This window comes from Balaenoptera physalus, assembly GCF_965194825.1.
Source record: "Balaenoptera physalus genome assembly, chromosome: 18".
NCBI classification, from domain to species: domain Eukaryota; kingdom Metazoa; phylum Chordata; class Mammalia; order Artiodactyla; family Balaenopteridae; genus Balaenoptera; species Balaenoptera physalus.
In genome coordinates, this window is record NC_138899.1 from 57,116,478 (window position 1) to 57,138,801 (window position 22,324).

At 38.7% G+C, this 22,324-nt stretch overlaps 1 protein-coding gene across 9 annotated transcripts in view; it reads left to right on the forward strand.

The window, feature by feature from the left end:
• DGKH (diacylglycerol kinase eta) overlaps nt 1-22,324 on the forward strand; it is a 179,292-nt gene that overhangs the window by 47,231 nt on the left and 109,737 nt on the right. For all 9 annotated transcript variants that reach the window (XR_014256274.1, XM_082435364.1, XM_082435366.1 and 6 more), the window contains exon 3: nt 17,245-17,355. Coding sequence is in view for 8 of the 9 variants with exons in the window: in XM_082435364.1 (XP_082291490.1) it covers nt 17,245-17,355 (111 nt within the window). In the remaining variant the exon portion in view is untranslated. The remainder of the gene's footprint in view (nt 1-17,244; nt 17,356-22,324) is intronic.

The window sequence follows — 22,324 nt, forward strand, 5'->3', positions numbered from 1 at the left end:
AGTCCAAATCTAGGCCAGGTGTCTCTAAGGGGATGACACTTGAGTTGCCCCCATCTCTTCTACTCAATTCCCATTGGCCTAAACTTAGTCACATGGCTGCATATAAGGGAGGCCAGGAAATGGAGTTTGTAGCTAGAAGGCCAAGTACCGGGGAAGGGAAGAATGGACTATGGTAGACCACTAGCTGTTTCTCTCATGAAAAGGTTTCTCTCTGATCTACATAGAATCTTTCTATCCAGAGACTGCTTACTTATTAACAAATTTTTATATAATGCCTAAGGCCTATAGTCCCCCATCATAACGTTTCTGACTTTAGTTACTTGCCATCTTTCCACCATAGGAAAAACTGATAGTAGTAGTAAAGCAGTATTAGTAGAGTCATTATGAAAAAAATTTTTCTAAAGGTGATTTTTATAAAAAAATATACATGACCTTGGCCTTCTAAAACAATGTGTATAGTTGTGTTTGTGTTTGTATGTGTGTGTAGTTTTTAAACTTTTATAACCTCAGGTTATACATTTGATAAAAGAAAACAGGCATCTTTTTGGAAGTGAGTGGTAAATTTTCTTCCTGTAGCCCATTTGGACTTAGGTTCTGCTACTCTGAGGTGATAACTTACTTTCTCATGTAGGAAATTATTCTTTGAGTGGTCATAGGATGTTGTCCTAAACTTTTATATGTATTCTTTTACATGCTATTTTCAGACTTTTGGGTTCATACTTACAAACTGGTTTAGTGAGGTTTATAAGTAAATGAGTAGATTATACACACCTTTCATTTCTGGTTAAAATGAAATTAGATGTTGTGAAAACCCTTTCTAGAACCTTAAGTATGATCTCCAATATACTATTAGCTCCAGGAAGGCAGGCATTTTTATCTGTTTTGTTTACTGCTCTATCTCCAAGGCTTAGAATAGTTCTTGACATGTAGTAGGCATTCAATATGTGTTAAAAGAATGAAAAGATATGTAAAATACGATATATTTCATGTGTGAATCATAGAACCTGATTTTCACTTCTGAACTTATGGAATTTGGATTAGGCATCGGAGCGAAGTAGTCTTTGGTTGCCTCACCTTCCAGGGGAAAAGTACAGCAAGCCTTAGAATCTTCCCTGGCTCTGTTTAACCTCAGCAGACAAATTCTATGTGTACACAGAGAATTGTGTACAATAAAGGTAACACGTATATGATACGGCCTAACATAGGCATCAAGATGTAGGGATATCTGAATTGAAGAGAGGGAAAGGAAATGTTCCACTCCAGGCCAAAAACAAAACATTCACTTTTCTCAACACAGCTTTTCTCAAGTGGATTGGAGTTTGAGTAGGATGAGGAAGAAATAAAATAATTTGGATCCTAGAATGACTTTTGGGGGTGAGGGAGATAGGGTTAGACTATCGTCTACAGACCGAGTGGGTAACTTGATCTGTTTTATGATTTATTTTTTTCTCATACTGTAATTAATATATTTTTCAGAATTCACGTACCACTGATAATATTGAAAATGAGAGATAAGCTTTTTAGAGTAAACATAATCTTAGCACATTGCTCTCCTCTGCGAATCCATTACCTTTTACAAATAGGGCTCCATGAGGACTGAGCATATGGAATTGCAAATGAGTGAGCTCTACATAGGTGGTGCATTTGGAAAGGAGGGTGTTTAAGCCCAACAGTTGGAGGTGAGTCAGTGAGGAGGAAAGATCCTGGGGAAAAGCATTCGGGCCTCTGGAAAGACGTAAATGTGGGTCCCAAGATAGAAGGGTCCATGTTTTGTTCAGCAAATAGCAGGTAGACCAGTAAGCCGGGAGCATAAGCTACAGGACCAGTGAGGCTGGACGCTGCACGTAGAGAGGGGGCTACGAAACCAAGTAAAGATGTAGACAGTCAAGGGCCTCAGACGCAGGGTTTTTGTTTTACTCTGTGGTTTATGAACAACCAACCACGATTTTGAACAAGGAAGTGACAGGATGAGAGCTGCATCTTAAGGAAACAATTCTGGAGGAAAGGAGTATAGAGAATTAATTAGCGGGGACTAGATTTCCTTTTATGAACAATAGGGAACGTTTGTTGGATTGTGCTGTTCAGTTGAGGCCTGCGCAGTAAGCCAGCATCCTTGTGAGTGAAGAACAACTGCGAGGAAGGTTCCTCATCGTGGGTTTTGTTTGGAGACCTTGAATGCGGTGCCTCTTGAAGCTTGTGCTCCTTGGCGGTCGGGGAACATCTGGTGTGCACCTGCTGGGAGAGCCAAGACACAGAGGTCCTGGGCCCCTCTTTGGGCTCACAAGCCTGGAGGACAAGAGGTATTTTGTTCATATTGTCTGGCAAGGTTTTCTCTGTGTTTCGTCCTTTTGTTATCGCCAGTCTTTGGTAAAGACTCGTTTGAGTGTTCTGTCTTGCCCCCATTTTATTATGGGCTATTAAGAGTGGAGCTGTTTTCCACACTCGGGCCAGACTTTAAGGGGAAGCAGTCACTTCCAAATGAAGGATGAGTACTGGTGGCAGGCTGGCTGCCGGTCCAGCTCTTGTCTCCAGCAGGAGATTCTTCCTGCAGCGCTGTTCTTCATTTCTCCATAGGAGGTGTCTAGGTGAGAAATAACGGAGTTACCAGAACTGGGGCACAGGCAGCAGGATCAGACAGGAAGACCGTGTTTCAAAATCATTTTGATGGCAAACTAAGGAATGTAGGGGCAAGAGAGAATTAAAGATAGTTCAGAAGTTTGGGGATTATGTGCTTAGGAAAATGCCGCTGCGGCTGCTGACAGATGGGGTCACAGGAAGAGGAGCAGAGCTGCCGTGGGAAGGTGCTGAGTTCGTTTTGAATTCCAGATTGGGTGACTTTTACCCAGTGTTGTGTAGTTATTTCCCAGAAGTTTCAGAATTAGCATCTAGGTTTCCTGGACCAGACAAATGTGTTTTTTAAAATTATGCAAGAACATATATTACATGAAATAAAATCTACTTGTTGAGTTTCAGCTGGTGATAGCATCTCCATGGAGCTGGAGTTAAAAAACTACTGAGAATAAATGGAGAAATTTGTTTTAGGAGATCTGTATCTATTTAGAGGACATAATGGGAGGATGAGTTCACCCAGAGAGATTTGGCAGGTAGGATATATTTGGAAATAGCCAAGGGGCAGTTTTCTTGAAGAAGCAGTGAAAGCTAGGCAGTAAGCTTGAAGAAAATGAAAGAGACAATAAGAATACTCTACATTTGAAAAAAAAAAAAAGAACTTTAAAGGAAGTTTAAAGAGAGGCAAGCATAGATTGGAACCTGGGACATAATGAAGAGGTGAAACAAGTTTATACTCTTTAAGAGCAGACATGCTGGGGGAAAGAACGGGTGGGGAGGGAACAATCAGAGATGGAAGGCAGAGGAAAGAGTTCAGTTCCGTTTAACAAACAAATTATAAGTACCATTGAGATGATGGGCATGGTGCTGGGTATCAGGGATACAAAGATGGAGTAAATGCGGTCTTGCCTTTGGGGAGTTACTGCCTCATAAGGGGCAGGAGCGAGAATAACAGAAGAACAACTGATATCCGCTGAGCCCTATGTGCCAGGAAGTGTTGTAAATACTTTACATGAATACATTGGCTCATTTAGTCCTTACCACACCCCTACAAGTTAGTTATCGTTGTTATTATCCACAATTCAAAGGACAAGAAACTCAGGCACAGAAAGGGTAAGTAATTTGCTCCAGGTCTTTATCAACTGGTCAGCTGTGGAGCCGAGATTTGCACCCAGACTGTACAGCTCTGCACCCCTGTGCATCACACAAACAGATGAGTACACTACAAGGCAAAGAGAGAAGTAAGAACAATGCACAAAAGTAGCACAAGGAAGGGAGGAGTTAAGTTTTTCTGGCAGGGGATAGAGTAGGGCAGGGAAGATCTCAGAGGAGGAATAAATGGAGGACAGGAAATGGATCCTGATAAAGGAACACACTGTCATGACCGAAGTATGGAACCCGTGTTGGTATTTGTGTGTGTGTTATCGTTTTACTTAGTGATTTGCCCAGCCTTCGTCTCTCACCTTTACTCTGCCCTGTTCTGATCACAGAGGACAGTCACATTTGATTTTATTCATTTTGGGGAACAATTAAGATGGTCTTAAAAAATCTACTAGAACCGAGTTATCCTTTTAGGGGTATCAGTCCTGCCAATTGAAACCATCATTAGAGTGGAGTTTATGATTTTAAAAATAATCCCTCCCTGCCTCCGTCACTTGTTCCTTCTCTTTCTTTCTTTCTTTCTTTTTTTCTTCCTTCCTTTCTTTTTTTCTTTCTTTCTTCCTTCCTCCATCCCTCCCTCCCTTTTTCCCTTCCTTCCTTCCTTCCTTCCTTCCTACCTGTCTACTGACCTACCCATCTACTTACCTACCCATCTATCAATGAATTCAGAGAACTGGCAGAAATGTAACTGAGATTTTCTTATGCAGTTGGGACCCAGATAATCTCTGGGGAAGAACCAGTGAACTTGAAGAGCAGATTATTGAAGATTACAGTTGAAATTCCAGAAAATAAACAGATATTTTACACAGATTGGTTAATAGCCCTTTCTGAGATAAACATGTGTGGTAAAGATAGGACTCCTGGTGAGATGTAGCCAGATCCCGAGCATTACCCCATTTCCCGTCCCATCCCTGACTGTCTGGACCCTTTGACCACTGACCCCTCGGCTGCACTGCCGTCCGAACTGGGAACACACGGCAGCAATATTGCGACACTTAGGCATGGCGTGAGGTCGTTTGTTATGCACATTACTTACTAGTTAAAAAAAAAAAGTAATGTTTAGTGGTTTATTTTAGCCACATCAAAATGCCCCTGCATCAAAATAGTTGTGTCATTGTGGCCGAGTGGGAAAGTAGTTACATCAAAATGTCATGTGTAGGCAAAGGGATTATTCTTGGAAGTGAGTGAATCCTTCCTTTAATAAAGGAAGAAGTGAATTCAAGATTAGAAGGATAGATTTGTTTACCCCTTTACAACAGAGTTATTATGTGCCACTCATGGGATCTAGGCAAGGATCGGTCTAACTCTGACAAGAGGTCCATCTATGTTCCTGGCTCTGAAAGAAAAAGCTGGGCATCGGGCATAACACCACTACCACCCTGTGGTAGTGTGTTGTAGTTCAGGGTGTTTCATGAAAAAAAGTACATCTGATGTGTACATCAGATGTACATGCCACATGGACATTTTGTTCCTTCTCCTTTGAATAAAAGTATAAGAGCACTTTATAAAATCATATATTTTTATCACTTTAATATTAATCCAAAAAATAACATTTAGAAACTCCTAAAGAAGGAACATATTAAAAATGGAGAGAAAGCTTAATTTTAGGAATGAACAAATAAAACTTCACAAAATAACCACAGTCTCAGGAAGGTAATTATATCTGTAGCTTTTCTCAAGACAATTACAAACCAGTGTAGGGGACAAACTACTTTCATAATCGTTAGATTGTTTATTGACATAGAGGTTAATTAGAATATGTTGGTGTAATGTCTATTATTTTGCTTTAGAATGCATTAATTTATAAATATAGTGCATTCTAAACTATTACATATAGAATGGATTAACAGCAAGGTCCTACTGTATAGCACAGGGAACTATATTCAATATCCTGTGATAAACCATAATGGAAAAGAATATGAAAAAATATATATGTATAACTGAGTCACTTTGCTGTACAGCAGAAATGAACACAACATTGTAAATCAACGATACTTCAATAAAATAAATTTTAAAAAATAAAATAAAAAAACAAAGTAGCATGGTCATATATTCTGATACACAAAACTGCTTGAGGACAAATGCTTCAAGTGGCAGTTTATAAAAAGGGAAATGTTTTGTGATGTAAACAAAGCGCCTGCATCACCTTACTGCATTATCCTTAAATACTGGTTCTGGAAACACATGCCATCTCCATTCTTCTGTAAGCTGGGATCTTCCTGGCTCACTGCATTTTCCTCTGGATCCTGACTGAAACATGTCCTCATCACTGCCACTGCAGTTCCTCTGCCAGTATTCACTTTCTCAGTGAGGTCAGGCAGGTGCCAGCATGGGTTTGGGTGGTGGTGCAGGCTGGAGACATTATTCAGGGAGGGGGAAGATTAAGCATCTAGGGCTGCCCTTTTCTGTCCACACGCCTCCAGCCCCCATTTACCGCCACATGGTCGTGTCCAGTGCAGATCCCAGCTCCTCGTTCCCTCATCCAGCGGTCTTATTCTAGCCTCCTTCTGAAAATCAAAGCTGTTTTTTCTCTGAATGATAGTTGAGTACAGCCTGGTTTCTTGTGGGCCGCTGGCTTTCAAGAGGAGGAAGGGAAGAGCTTGAGTGAGCATGCTCAGTTATTAAACCCAAATGACTCCCCCCACTGGCTGGAGCAGAGCCAGTGGGGTGGGCAGAGGGCAGGAGTGGTACACTAATGGGGTTCCATATACAGAGGAAAGAAACATTTTGAATATAGAGATACAGTACTTCCTAAAACCATGTTTTAGGAAGATCCTAACACCAAATCTGTAAAATGTTCAAAGCTAAATAAGAGTAAATGATCAGACTGGATATCAATTAAAGTGCTAAATTATATCTTTTCAAGGTTTTATATAAATTATTATACTTAAATATGTTTATGAGAGTTTATTAAACCTGACTGATAATCATAATGACGAACAGAGATTTTTTAAAATTTATTTATTTTTGGCTGCATTGGGTCTTCTTCGTTGCTGCGCGTGGGCTTTCTCTATTTGTGGCGAGCGGGGGCTACTCTTCGTTGTGGTGCACGGGCTTCTCACTGCGGTGGCTTCTCTTGTTAAGGAGCACGGGCTCTAGGAGCGTGGCTTCAGTAGTTGTGGCACGCGGGCTTCAGTAGTCGTGGCTCACAGGCTCTAGAGCGCAGGCTCAGTAGTTGTGGCGCACGGGCTTAGTTGCTCCACGGCATGTGGGATCTTCCTGGACCAGGGTTCGGATCCGTGTCCCCTGCATTGGCAGGTGGATTTTTAACCACTGCACCACCAGGGAAGCCCACGAAAAGAGATTTTAATATGTGTAGGTTCATATACCCTACTCCAGACCTGTTGAATCAAAACGTCCCACATATGTAAATTGGTGCAGCCACTATGGAAGACAGTATGGCGCTTCCTTAAAAAACTAAAAATAGAACTACCGTATGATCCAGCAATTCCACTCCTGGGTATATATCTGGAAAAGATGAAAACTCTAATTTTGAAAGATTCAAGCACCCCAGTGTTCATAGCAGCACTATTTACAATAGCCAAGACATGGAAGCAACCTAAACGTCCATCAACAGATGATTGGCCTAAGAAGATGGGGTATATATATACAGTGGAATATTACTCAGCCATAAAAAGGAACGAAATGTTGCCAGTTGCAACAACATGGATGTACTCAGAGGACATTATGTTAAGTGAAATAAGAAAGAGAAAGACAAATACAGTATAATATAATTTATATGTGGAATCTAAACAATAATACAAATGAATCTGTATACAAAACAGAAGCAGACTCACAGACATAAGAAACAAACTTATGGTTACCAAAGGGGAAAGGTGGGGGGACAAATTAGGAGTATGGGATTAACAGGTACAAACTACTATACATAAAATAGATAAGCAATGCGGATTTACTGTATAGCACAGGGAACTATTTCAATATCTTGTAATAACCTATAATGGAAAATCTGAAAAAATATATATATATAACTGAATCACTTTACTGTACACCTGAAACTAACACAATACTGTAGATCAACTATACTTCAATTTTTAAAAGTCCCAGATGAACTGAGGCTGTTCATGTTTATAAAGTTCTCCATGTGATTCAGACGATCAGCCAGATTTTAGAATAACTGGTGTATTTGACAGAGCTTTATGTAATGTATGTATACTTATTTTAACAAAGAGGCTTAAATTTGTTTTTAAGACAGTAGGAAATTCATGGTGGGACAAAATTCAGAAGGGGAAAGAAGAATACAAGGCACAAAGCCAAAGGGTCTGGAGTCGAGAGGAACTAAGGGAAATTTGGAGGCTGATAGAAATAACAGGCTTGAAGCAATTTAATACTTGGATGGTAAAAGAGATTGACAGACTGGATCAGAATGACACCAAATGGTTTACGTTCCAAAGTCTTAAGATGATGGGCAGGACTTCCCTGGTGGCACAGTGGTTAAGAATCTGTCTGCCAATGCAGGGGACACGGGTTCGAACCCTGGTCCGGGAAGATCCCACATGCCGCCGAGCAACTAAGTCTGCGAGCCACAACTACTGAGCTTGTGTTCTAGAGCCCGCGAGCCACAACTACTGAAGCCTGCGCACCTAGAGCCCATGCTCCGCAACAAGAGAAGCCACCGCAATGATAAGCCCGCACATGTCAATGAAGAGTAGCTCCCACTCGCTGCAACTAGAGAAAGCCCACGCGCAGCAATGAAGACCCAATGCAGCCAAAAATTAAAAAAATAAAATTAATTAATTAAAAAAAAAGGTGATGGAAAGTAGTCATTCAATATAAGTTCTGGCATATGTGTGGAGAAAAGTAGTTCTTGTTTTATAATCAGGCAAAAAATAGAGGAGCTAATAAAAGAAAAAAGTGATATTGTCATAGAAGATTCATACATTAAAGTGCATTCTGGTGATGAAGGTAGACTTTTAGTTTAGAGATGTAGAGTAGAATTCGGATCTGTGTGGATTGCATTTTGACCTTTCAAGCAAAATTATGTAAGTTTAACTGTTGGATAGAATAGGGAAGGATAGAAAGTTTATTACAAATAATCATTGATTTACACATTTTATAGATATAAGTCTGGATACCACCCAAATACAATATTAATGCTGATGTGATAGATGGCCTCCCTTAGCAATGATGGAATGGTAGTGAATAAAAGTAGAATGGCTTTCGATTTGGGAAGAAAAGAAAAACCCAAGAGAATAGTCAACAACTAATTGCTTAAATTTGCTGCAGGGACATTTGCAAATGAGAAAGAGATGGCCACAAAATAAGCACCTCTGGGTGCAGTTCTCAGAATGCTGTCAATTTCCTGCCCAGGCTCTCCCTTAAAAGCTCTTAAGATAGTGTACAGTTCAAGTTTCCTCTAAATGACATTCAACTGCTTTATTTGAATATCAGTCTTCACTTCATTTATTCTTTTGTGCAATTAAGAGCTATTCTCTGTGCTAGGAACTATGGTAAGTGCTGGGGCTACAGCGGTGAATAAGGTGGGCCTGGCCCTACTCTAATCTAACAGGGAGGTCAGTTTGAGGCTAATTGAATTTTGAAGAGCCAGTGGCATCCAAGTGGAGTTATCCGACAGCAATTGTCATCATTTTCTAATTCTTACTGGTAAATAAGACTGATGTTCTAAAAAGTAAAATACTAACACTATATAGCAGTTTTTTTTGTTGTTGTTGTTTTTTAATTTTATTTATTTATTTATTTTTGGCTGCGTTGGGTCTTCGTTTCTGTGCGAGGGCTTTCTCTAGTTGCGGCAAGTGGGGGCCACTCTTCATCGCGGTGCGCGGGCCTCTCACCATCGTGGCCTCTCTTGTTGCGGAGCACAGGCTCCAGATGCGCAGGCTCAGTAATTGTGGCTCACGGGCCCAGTTGCTCCGCGGCATGTGGGATCTTTCCAGACTAGGGCTCGAACCCGTGTCCCCCGCATTAGCAGGCAGACTCTCAACCACTGCGCCACCAGGGAAGCCCTATATAGCAGTTTTAAACTCTGCTCCATTATTAAATACCATTTCATGATTGATTTTTCTTCTGTAAATGTTTAGAAAACTATACATTTTGGAACTGTATACTTTATGTAATTAAAGCTGATCTTTGTGGGATAATTTCTCTAAATATAAGCATTGGGCTCTTGTTCAGAAATGGTATCTCTTTATTGAACTGTGTCAGTCCCACTAAAAACACCTTTTCCCAAAAGTATGACCTGTTAAAATAGTACCTTGCTTATTAATGACACTTTATACAGCATTTGGGAGTTTATGAAAGATATTTACACTTCATTTTGTTTTGTCCTAACAACTCTGAAGAATACAAGGCAGGTGACGGTGATCCTCACCTTACAGGTAGGGAAACTTAGGCTCATAAATGTTATTGCTCATTTGCAGCACAAATCTAGTAAATGGAGCCAGAAATGGAACTCAGTCCAGGGCTTTTTTGGGGAGTCAGGTCTATTTCCTTTGTGCTTTCTGACAGTATATTGACTTGCTGGAGAGAGAAAAATTGAAATATTTTTCTCCACTTAATTCCTCAAGTTCTTATCAGAAAAAAATGTTTTAATCCTCTTAATTTCTTACTTTTTGTTTCCTAATTATTGAATAAATTTATTAACATATAGTCATTATTTTCTTAGTATCAAGTCTGTGGTTATATGTGTAGGATGGAAAGATAAATAAGATACAGGAGAGAGAGAGATATGAATTTTTTAAAATTCCTATTCTACATGATTAACGCTATAAGTTATGTGTGGGCATAGTGCTGTGGATGCACCCAGGATATGATGGCCACCTGAGCCTTGGAGGATGATAGGATGGGGTGGGAGATTTCTAAGAAGAAACAGAGGAAACTATTATGAGTAGAAGGAAGAGCTCGTGTAAAAGCTTGGACGTAGGGAAGCATGGAGGATTTGGGGATTCGCAGGTACTTCTCTTTTCCTCTCCTGTTAGAGGAATTTAGGAGAAATGCTGAAGATGAAGCTGTTACAGAAAGTGGGTCATTTATGGAAGGAAGAGTGTGTGCCCAGCTCACAAGTCTGGGATTACACTGTGGGTGATAGGAAAGCACTGAACATATTAAACCAGAGTTTGGTGAGATCAAAAATATTTCTTATGGATAATTCTGTCCATGATGGGAACAATGGACTAGTGGTGGGAAAAACTGATCGCATGGAGAACATGTAGGGTACTGTTGAGTTCAACGGAGTGAGAGGAGCTTGAACTAAGGCAAAGGCGGGAGGAGTGGAAAGGGATGGATTGAAAGATAAGATCTGTTCTGTAATAAATAATGCTTATCACGGGGACTAATGTTAATGATGATGGTATCTTGTCATACCAGCTTTTTAAAAAATTATGTATCCTTTCATATCCATTGTTTCACATGTCACAACAGCACATAAAGATACACAGCATATAAGGATATTTCCACTTTAGAAATTAAAGTCTGTAAAACTAAAGATGCTTACCATTCAAGGAAGTCTAGACTCATGATGTTATAGGTTCTGTACAGGTACCCTGTACATAGACAGCTTTCCTAGACCTTATATAACAAAATGGATACGGCAAAGAAAGCTATAAGACAAAGACTAATTCTCTCTTTGGGAGGGTGGAGTAGATAGAGAATTAAAAGAGATAGGAAAGAAGTGATTACATACAAAGTATAGAGTGGTGAAAATTCTCTTGACCCATGTCTTAGTCTGTTCAGGCCGCTGTAACAAAAATGCCAAAGACTGGTTGGCTTAAACAATAAATATTTATTTCTCACAGTTCTGGAGTCTGGGAAGTCTAAGATCAATGTACTGGTAGAGATAGCCATCTTCTAGCTGTGTTCTCACATGGTGGAAGGGGCAGGAGAGTGCTCTGGGGTCTCACATATAAGGGCATTAATTCCATTCATGTGGGCCCCACCCTCCTGACACAATCTCCTCCCAAAGGCCCTACCGCCTAGTACCATCAAATTGGGGGTTAAGATTGCCCCCAAACATTTAGTCCATAACAAACCACATCTCCCATCACAACAAATTCCATTCCCATTCCCTAGAAGAGAAATTAAGGGGTCGTGCTGGGGCAAGACTAGGAGAAGCTCGAGATTCTCCTGGAATTTTTGAAGGCATCTGTAAAAGATGAGTCATCACTGACATTTCCATTTCTCCACATCAGGCTCTTCACCACACCTATTTGATATCCCCCCAAAAGCCAACATATGAAAATGTATGTTTATCAGATAAATCAGGCAGTAACTGATGTTTTCAAAGATTTTTAGCTTTACAGAATGGCTCATTGAATGGCTGTTTGTAAAGTTGCACTCTCCTCAGGACATTGAAGTAGTATGCCATCAAAGCAACTTCAACTTGTGACACAGAGGTGTTTCTGAAATGTTAGGTGAAATCCTAGAGCGCTCATGTGTGTATAATTTAAAAGAGAAATTACTTTTGTTTGCTTTTAGCAGGGGGCGCGAAATGAGCAAATTGCACAGCTTTAAGACATTGGACTGCAAACAGTCTCAGAAAGCCAGATAGAAAAGAGATCTTAAAACTTTTGAAGCTTATTTTATTGAAACAATTTTTTTTTCAAAGCCAAATTCATTTAACTTTTTGTTTTTAATATTTGGAAACTGGGTTATTGGATTACGGTTAGGGGCTATATGACTTCACTGATTTTTCATAAAGGTCAGATTGTACTAAACTAATATCTGCCAGATTATATGATGAAATGGCCATTAAATGCAAATGTTTCTAAGCCTTATTTTGAGGGAGGGGAGAGCTTATCCCTTATCCTGGAAATTGTGAACAAAATAAAATTAAAATCTAATGCTTATTTTTCATAGATTGTTCATAATAACTGATCATAGCTAATTCTTATGTCTGTTACTAAATTCAATTTGTTATTCTAGTGGAACATTAATATTGAATATAATAAATATTTCGATTTTAAAGAAAGATTCCTTGTTTCTTCCTTTAGTTTACTCATTATTTTGAGATTTTTCAAACTACAGTATTTTTCTCTGAACCATGCTTTGCCTATATGATTATATTTGCAGGAGCTGTTACAAATTAATCATTTTTGTTGTACTCCTTCTTTTATGAGAAGTGTTTGTTTAACTTGCCATATATAAACAGACATTTATTTTAAGGATTAACTTTCATGTGAAAAACTGCCTCCTAGTTAAGTCTTTTTAATCACATCTCTAGAAAGCAAGCTAGCTTCAGATGTCTTTTTCTTTCTTTTCTTTCTTCAAGAATTTAAAATTGACTGTTTGTATATTATAACATAGAGAAGTTTGTAAATGCACGTATTCTCCTCAGCCTCACGCACTGCAAATAAATCCATGCTTGTGCAAGATTTAAAGAACATAAAGTTATATAGTAAAACACAGATAAATTATTCGCCTTGAAAGTGACTATGTAAGGAGCATCTTTAAATTATCAATAGCCATAAAATCAGGATAGATCGACATTTGCCTGTTCCTCTGACTATGTCTCCCCAAACCCTCACCCAGGGAGTGCACCTTGGGGGCCATATATACTTTTTTGCATTGTATTTGCTGTTTTTTATATGCAGTGAAAAGAAGCAGACCTGCTGAATGCTGGAAACCATAAAATCATTTATAGCCATTCTTTCCTGTTTTCTTTCCTAATACTATCTTCGTTTTAAAAGACAAAGTTATATACCATTTTACACTTTAAAAGTTGTTTGGTTTAACATTTATGGGGGCCTTAAAGTGTCAGCTAACGTGTTAATTGGTGATGTTATTAAAATACGTAGGACATGGTCTTCGCTCTATGAAGGTCACAGCCTGGTGGGAACACAAACATGCCATTCAGTTGTCGTAGGTGCTGTTATACAGGCAGGAGAAGGACACATTCGAGGGACAAAGATGGGAGTGTTCACTTCTTCCTAGGGGGTGGGTAAGTCTTCCAGAGGCGGTGGCACTAGATCAGAATTGAAATGATTGGGTGCTTTCAAGACAGGCGATTGAGGAGGGGGCATTTAGGGCAGAGAGAGGAGCCTCTGGCCGGAGGGGCAAGCGAGGAGGCTGGACAGCATCGTGCAGGGGTCGTCTCTGATACATATAGAAGTTTGGACTTTATGCTGCAGGCAAAAAAAAAAAAAAAAAAAGATACAAATGAATTCATTTACAAGACAGAAAAGGAACCACAGACCTAGAAAGCAAACGTATGGTTACCAAAGAGGAAAGAGGAGGATAGGATAAATTAGGAGTGTGGAATTAAAATATACATACTTCTACGTACAAAACAGACAAGCACAGGGAAGTATACTCAATATTTTGTAATAACCTTTAAAGGAAAAGAACCTGAAAAAGAATATGTGTGTGTGTGTGTGTGTGTGTGTGTGTGTATAACTGAATCACTTTGCTGTATACCTGAAACTAACACAGCATTGTAAATCAACTATACATCGATGAAAAAAAAAAAGATAGCGAGAACTAAGGAAGGATTTAAGCAGTGGCATAATGTAATCAGGTTTTCATTTTAGAAAATTACTCTAGTAACCATGTGGAGAAGAAATATTAGATTATTTATGCTTTTTAGAAACAGCCTGATAGAACATAAATAGACTAAACACTAACTTTTCTTCCTCGTTGCCTTCAACAGAACTTTACAAAAATCTTAAAACACCCACTTTTATAATTTGAATTGCCAAAAGATTTGTTCTCTGGATGAGTTATATTTTTATAGCATTTCAAGACTTTGTGATCAAGTTTAAGAATATAGACTTTCTACCCTGGGTAACTTTAGATGCTGCAGCAGGGCAGCTCGCCACTTAACTCTTCCTTATTAATACCCTTTTCTCTCGCAATCTTTTGCATCTAGTTGCCCAAGGCAAATGCTTACACTTTCCCTTGGTTCTTTTCTCTCTCTTGCCCTTCATGTCTATCAGAGAGGCCGGTAGATGCTGCCTCCAAAATAACGTCTCAAATTCCTCTACTTCTGTCGGTCTCAGTGATGCTACAACGTTAGTTCCATCCTCCCTGGTCTCTCCCTGGGACTCCTGCAGCAGCCTCCTAATTGGTCCCCCACTCTTTCTCACCCATTTCCCCATTCTCACTGTCTGGCTTCAGACAGTTCACTAGCTTTTTGCACTTAGAATAAAAAGCAAGCTCCCCTTTGTGGCCAACATCTCCTGGCTGTTGTCTCCCTTAACCTCATCTCTTGACACTCTTCCTTCTGCCCCAGCTGTTATTTGCTCTCACGGAGGCCTGCAAACACTTATTCACTTCTTCCAAGAAGCTCTTATAATTTGGTGCCTGGAAAATACTCCGTGAACTTAATAGCATAACAATATCATAATAACACTTTCTGCCATTTATTAAATATTTTCTGTAACCCAGATAGTGTGCTAAGTGCTCTCCAGGCATTATCTGATAATTAAATTAGATGCAACAAGCTTGTGAAGTTGGCATTATTATCCCCATATTTTAGGGGAGGAAACTGGGCACAGAGAGCTGAAGTAACTTACGCAGATTTGTACTGTTAGCGTGTAGTGGAGCCTGGCTTGAGGTCTGTCTGTCTGATTCTAAGTCGGGCTCTTTGGTACTGAAGTTTCAACAGTATTTTGTCATCATTAAATTTTAATGCTCTCACAATTCCTGGAGGACCATCTGAGAGCAGGCTCTAGAGGGAATCTTTTAATGAAATTGAAAGTAAACATTAGTATGACCTAACTACCCTATTAGAGACAACAAACTTTTCTCAATATTTTATGTCTTCTTGATAATAAAAGACAGTATAGTGTAAAAGTTGGAAATAAACTCTGGAGTTCAAACAAACATGGGTTTAATCTCAGCACCTTCTATTCGTTCATATGGATCTCCATATCATATGTGCCAGATAATGTTCTAGGTATTTGAGACACATCAGTGTGCAGTCCAGTGGGATGGATATAAAATGTTGGTTCTGTAAGCTGTTTTTGCCCTGGAGATTCACTGTAGCATTACTGCTCTTCTGTGAATTCAGGATAGATGTGATCCATCTTGGACCCCCATCCCAAGGGGATCTATTTGAGTCAATCCCGTGACATATTTCCTAAGGACAGTCTCATAGGAAGGCTGTAAGTTTAGTTTGCTATAAATAAAGTGTCCTTCCTTCTTCCTTTTTTTTTTCCTTCCAGTTAAAATGAAACATGAAGCTTAACTTTATTAGATATAATAAACTCAGGGAACTTATATTCTTATAGGGGTAGCACAATAAATATAATAAATAAGTAAATTACATTATACATTAGAAGTTGGAAAGTTCTTTGTGTGGGGAAGTAAATAAGATCAGGATGGGGGGAAAATATGGAGAGCATGTGCAGTAGGAGGTCAGTGAGGTGGGTCTCATCAAGAAGGTGAGAGACTTGAAGGAGGTGAAGGAGTTGATCAGATGGATATTTGAGGGAAGAGCAGTCCAGGAGGAGAGAATAGGTAGTGTCCAGTTCTAAGGGACGTGCATGCACGCCCACTTAAAAGCAAAGCATCACTGTGAATGGAGGTGACCAAGTGAAGGAGAGATACTAGGTGAAGTCAGAGGGGTTCCAAGGATGTTGTTGGTGGCAATAAAATGAACTTGTATACATAAAGCACTTAGCACAGGGTCTAGCCCAGAATCCCAGAGCCCCTGCCCACCTCTTCCAGCCACATCTCTTGCTGCTCCCCGTTGCAAGCTCTACCCTGTGTTTATAACCAGAAACTCTGAAGATTCCCCAAATATCTGTGCTGTTTTATACCTTTCTACTTCTGCACACACGTAAAATACCCTTCTCCCACTCATCATTCTGATAAACTCCTTCAAGACCCACCTAAGGCTCTCCTCTGGGAGGACAACATCACTGACTTCCTCTGAGGCAGAGCTTCCTTCTTTGGGCCGCCATGCACCATGCTTTGAGTATGTGTTTGTTACAATAACACATAGCTGATGATAACTGACATTTAATGAGCACTTACTATGTGCCATGCAGTAAATACTTTTACGTGTTTTTAAAATTTATTCCTCACAACAACAACCCTATAAGGTATGTCCTGTTGTCATCCCCATTTTATAGATGAATAAATAAAGCCATGAAGTTTATTGACTTGCCTAAGATCATCCAGCTACTAAGTGGTGGCACCAGGAGTTGATCACAAGGTTTCTGGCTCCAGAGCCCATGCCTTCTTAACCATTACATTATACTGCACCTCCACCCTTCCACCATTTTACTATATACAAGTATATATGTACTTATATATGTACATGTACTCATCACACTGTATTGAAAAGTATTAGTTTTGTGCATGTGTCTTCCATAGTATTTATGACTGCTTTGAGTCACCATGTTGAATTCACCTTTGCTCTTTGGGGCTTTGCACATGTGTTCCCTTGTTGAATGGGGAGAATAAAATATTCTCTCATGTAATTTACAAAGCATGAGAAATAATATTCAAAATGTTAATGATAGTGTGTCATTAATTTTGAAATTTATTTGGTTTTGAATTTCATTTTAATCATGTTGTTGTGTTTCTGCTTCTCCCTAGACCAGTATTAAAGAGGGACAACTGTTGAAGCAAACAAGTTCTTTCCAAAGATGGAAAAAGCGATACTTCAAACTTCGAGGTCGTACACTTTATTATGCAAAGGACTCAAAGGTAATTTGAGAGAATACTAGTTGCAAGCACTCGAAGGCCGTAGATGGAATTGAAATTTTGGTTCTATAAACTGTTTTTGTCTTGGGGCTCACTAGCATTACTGCTCTGGTATAAATTCCATATAAATGTGTTTCATCTTGGACCAAATCCCAAGGGGGTCTATTTGAGTCAGTTTCATGCCATTTCCCCTGAGGACAATCTTATAGGATGGTCCTAGTGTAGTTTGCTTTCTTTCTTTTTTCCTTCCAAGTAAAATGAACAGTTAAATGTAACCTTATTAGATAGATATAATAAACTCTAAATTTGGGTTCCCCCCTTTCTTGCTACTTTTTACCCCATAAATCTTTTCCTGAAAATGAGAGAGAGAATTGCTGTAGTTACTAAGAGTTCATACTCTGGTTTCAGACAAGAGTTCGTATCCCGATTCTAGCACATTCCAGTGGAGTGGCTGTGGACAGCATGTTGTTGAGAGGAGGCTTAAATGAAATTACGTACATGAAGTGCTTACATAATGTCTGGCACAAAACAATCACTCAATTATGCTAGCATTTAGAAATAAAAATCATAGTGAAATAAAATAAAGGCTTAAATAATTTTTATATAGCAATTGAATGAAATAAGAATGATGAGCTTTGGAAGAAAAAAATTGTAATGATGAGCCTCCATTTAAAGCGGATATTTTACTGTTCCTTCAAAAATAAACATTAAGGTGGGTACCCTCAGCTGGCACTGGAGCCCCACCAAAACAGCCCCCTGCCCTGTTAGACCTGGGGGACACCTTTGGCCAACACTAGTGTCCCCCCAAAGTGGCTCCTGCCCCAGGGGTCAGCCCCACACACCAGAGCACCCACAACAGTTGCAACTGGTCCTTGCAGCCAGCCACACTGGGGTCCAGCCTTGCATACAAGCACCCCCTCAGCAAGTGCCGCTGAGCCACAACAGGAGGACACATGCAGCCCACAAAGGGGACACTCCTGGATCATCTGGCCCTGGTAACCAAGGGAGACCATGCTACTGGGCCCCACAGGATACCTTCTACACAAAGCCACTCTCTCAAGACCAGGGGATGTAGCCGATCTATGCAACATGTAGAAACAAACACAGAAAGTTAGGCAAAATGAAGAAACAAAGGAATATGTTCCAAATGAAAGAACTAGACAAACCCTCAGAAATAGATTGAATGAAATGGAGATAAGCAAACTTCCAGATAAGGTGTTCAAAGTAATGGTCATAAAGATACTCACTGAACTCAGTAGAAGAAGTGTGAGAATTTCAACAAAGAGATAGAAAATAATAATGGAAATGAAAAATACACCAGAGGAAGCCAACAGCAGATTAGATGACGCAGAAGAGAGGACCAGTGGTCTAGAAGATAAGGTAGTGGAAATCACCCAATCAGAACAGTAAAAAGAAAAAAGAAACCAAAAAATGGATAGTTTAAGGGCCCTTTGGGCAACATCAAGTATACCAACATTCACATTATAAGGGTCCCAGAAGAGGAAGAGAGAGTGAAAAGGACAGAAAACCTGTTTGAAGAAATATGGCTGAAAACTTTCCTAACTTGGTGAAGGATACAGACATCCAGGCCCAGGAAGTACAGAGAGACCCAAAAAGAGTGAACCCAAAGGGACCCACACCAAGACACATTATAATTTAAATGCCAAAATGTTAAGCTAAAGAGAAAATCTTAGAAGCAACAAGAGAAAAACAACTAGTTACATACATGAGAGTCCCCATAAGACTGTCAGCTGACTTTTCAGCAAAAACTTTACAGAAGGGAGTGGCACAATATATTCAAAGTACTGAAAGGAGAAAACTTATAACCAAGAATATTCTATCCAGCAAGATCATCATTCAGAATTGAGAGAGAGATAGTTTCCCAGACAAGCAATAGCTTGTCTACTTTGTAGTTCATCACCACTAAGCCAGTCTTACAAGAAATGTTAAAGAAATTTAAACAGAAAAGAAAAAATTATAACTAGAAATATGAAAATTATGAAAGACAATATCTCATCAGTAAAGGCAAAAATATAGTAAAGATAGTGGATCAACCACCTATATAGCTAGTATGAAGGTTAAAAAACAAAACTAGTAAAACCATATATATCTACAATAATGAGTTAAGGAATACACAAAGTAAGATAACATCAAAAACATAAAATGGTGGATGGAGTAAAATTGTAGTGCTTTTAGAACATGCTCAAACTTAAGCAACTATCAACATAAAATAGACTGCTATATACAGAGGTTGTTGTATAAGAACCTCATGGTAACCACAAACCAAAAACTGATAACAGATATACAAACAATAAAGAGAAAGGAATATAAACACAATACTAAAGAAAATCATCAAATCACAAGGGGAGAGAGCAAGAGAAGAAGAAGGGAACAGAGAGGAACAACAAAGATAACCAGAAAACAATTCACAAAAATGGCAATAAGTACATAGTTATCAATAATTACTTTAAATGTAAATGGACTAAATGCACCAATCAAAAGACACAGCATGGCTGAATAGATACAAAAAACAAGAACCATATATATGGTGCCTACAAGTGCACATGGAACACTCCAGGACAAATCTTTTATTAGGCTACAAATCTCAATAAATTTTAAAATACTGAAATCACATCAAGCATCTTTTCTGACCACAACAGTATGAGACTAGAAATCAACCACAAGAAAAACTGGAATAAAACTCAAACACATGGAGTCTAAACAACAAACTCAGTAACAACCAATGGGTCATTGAAGAAATCAAAGAGGATATCAAGAAATACCTTCAAACAAATTAAAATGGAAACACAGTGTTCCAAAATCTTTGGGACTCAGCAAAGGCAGTTCTAAGGGGGAATTTGATAGTAATACAGGCCTACCTCAGGAAACAAGAAAAATCTCAAATAAACAATCTAATCTTACACCTAGAGGAATGAGAAAAAGAAGAATAAACAAGTCCAGAGTTAGTAGAAGGAAGGAAATAGTAAAGTTACGAGTGGAATTAAATGAAACAGAGACTAAAAAACCCCACAAAAACCTAAGAGCAGGTTCTTTGAAAAGATAAATGAAATTGATAAACCTTTATCCAAAGTCATCAAGAAAAAAAGAGAGAGAGCCAAATAAATAAAATCGGAAATGAAAGAGAAGTTAACAACTGACATCACAGAAATATGAAGGATCATAAGAGGTTACTATGAAAATTATATACCAACAAATTGGACAAACTGGGAGAACTGGATAAATTTCTCAAAACATACAATCTTCCTGACTGAATCAGGAAGAAACAGAAAATCTGAACAGACCAATTATTAGTAATGAATATAATGAAATATTAGCTAGTATGAAGGTTAAAAAACCTTTTAGGTTAAAGGTTAAAGAATGAAATCTTGCCATTTGCAACAACATGGATGAACATAGAAGGTATTATGCTGAGTGAAATAAGTCAGACAGAGAAAGGCAAATACCGTACAATCTCACTTACATGTGGAATCTAGAAAACAAAACAAATGAACAAACAAATCACAACAGAAAGAGACTTACAGATACAGAGAACAAATGGGTGGTTGCCAGAAGGGAGGGTTATGTGGGGTTGGGTGAAATAGGTGAAGAGGATTATGAGATCCAAACTTCCAGTTATAAAAATAAATGTCATGGGGATTTAATATACAGTATATGGAATATAATTAATAATATTGTAATAATTTTGTATGATGACAAATGGTTACTAGACTTATGGTGATCATTTGATGATGTATTTGATTGTCAAATTACTATGTTGTATACTTGAAACTAACATAATACTGTATGTCAACTATACTTCAATTTAAAAATAGTAAGATTTATTGTTACTGTGCCAGTAGGATAATCAATCATTTCTATATTAAAAAACACGTATTTGTGATATAATTAGTAGAGTTATACACCAGGAGGTAAAAAATAAATAAATAAACAAACAAACATAATTCTTAGTTTATGCAGCTGTGGAAGTAATAACAAAATAGAATAATCTTATTTTAAAAGTCATTATGTTCACGGTTGTCCCTGATCTGGCTCCATTCTGACTTCTCACATTTATCTCCAGACAACACTGACCACTCGATAGCCTACAGCCTCGCTCCATGTTTTCCATCCCCAGGATGATTTTTCCTCTATCTCCACTTAAAGAAATTCCTTATTTTCTTTAAGGTCCCCCTAAAATTGGCTTCATTCCGTTATTCACAAGAGAAAGCATTTGTTTTCTGCTGTGACCTTCCATAGCATTTTGTAGTATCTGCTCTTCCACTTTTAATAGTCTCCCTTACTTAAAACTAGTTGTGTCTATTTCAGCTCCCGTGCTAGATTATAAATTCCTTGTAGTCAGGGAACAAGTCTTACGGTCAGATTGGTTGGGTTGAAGTAGAGTTGCATGACCCTCTGGAGATCTTGGGGGGTGGTAAAAGTTATTAGATAAGGGAGCCTGTTTTTCTAGCAGTTCTAGAGGAGTGGTGTTATACCTGCCTCACTGGAAGAACATTGGATGACTGTGAACAAGGACCAACTGACTCAAAGTGGGAAGGATACATTTATTTACTAGAATTTCCTAATTTCTCAATTGTCCATTTTAAAGATTTTATTTCTATGGAGTTTTTACCACTGAAACTTTTTTGATTAAAACCACTTTTAAGCATACCAAAAAAATAAATGTTGGAGCCTGGCCAAAAAAAGAAAAGAAAAGAAATAAATAAAACTTCTTTTAAGAGTATAAAAGAAATGTCATCTTATATTTGCAGAGCACATGCACCATCTCATTTGAACACATTTACAGATGAGGAAGGTCACATTCAAAAAGTTCAGTAACTGTCCATGATCTGAGCCAGGACTAGTTCTTCTCATTGTGGGGAGTGTGTGAGTATGTGTTTATGTCATACACTGAGTAGTAGTTTTCCCATAAACGATGTTTCTGGAGAGCACAGAGCATTTTTCAATGAAACAG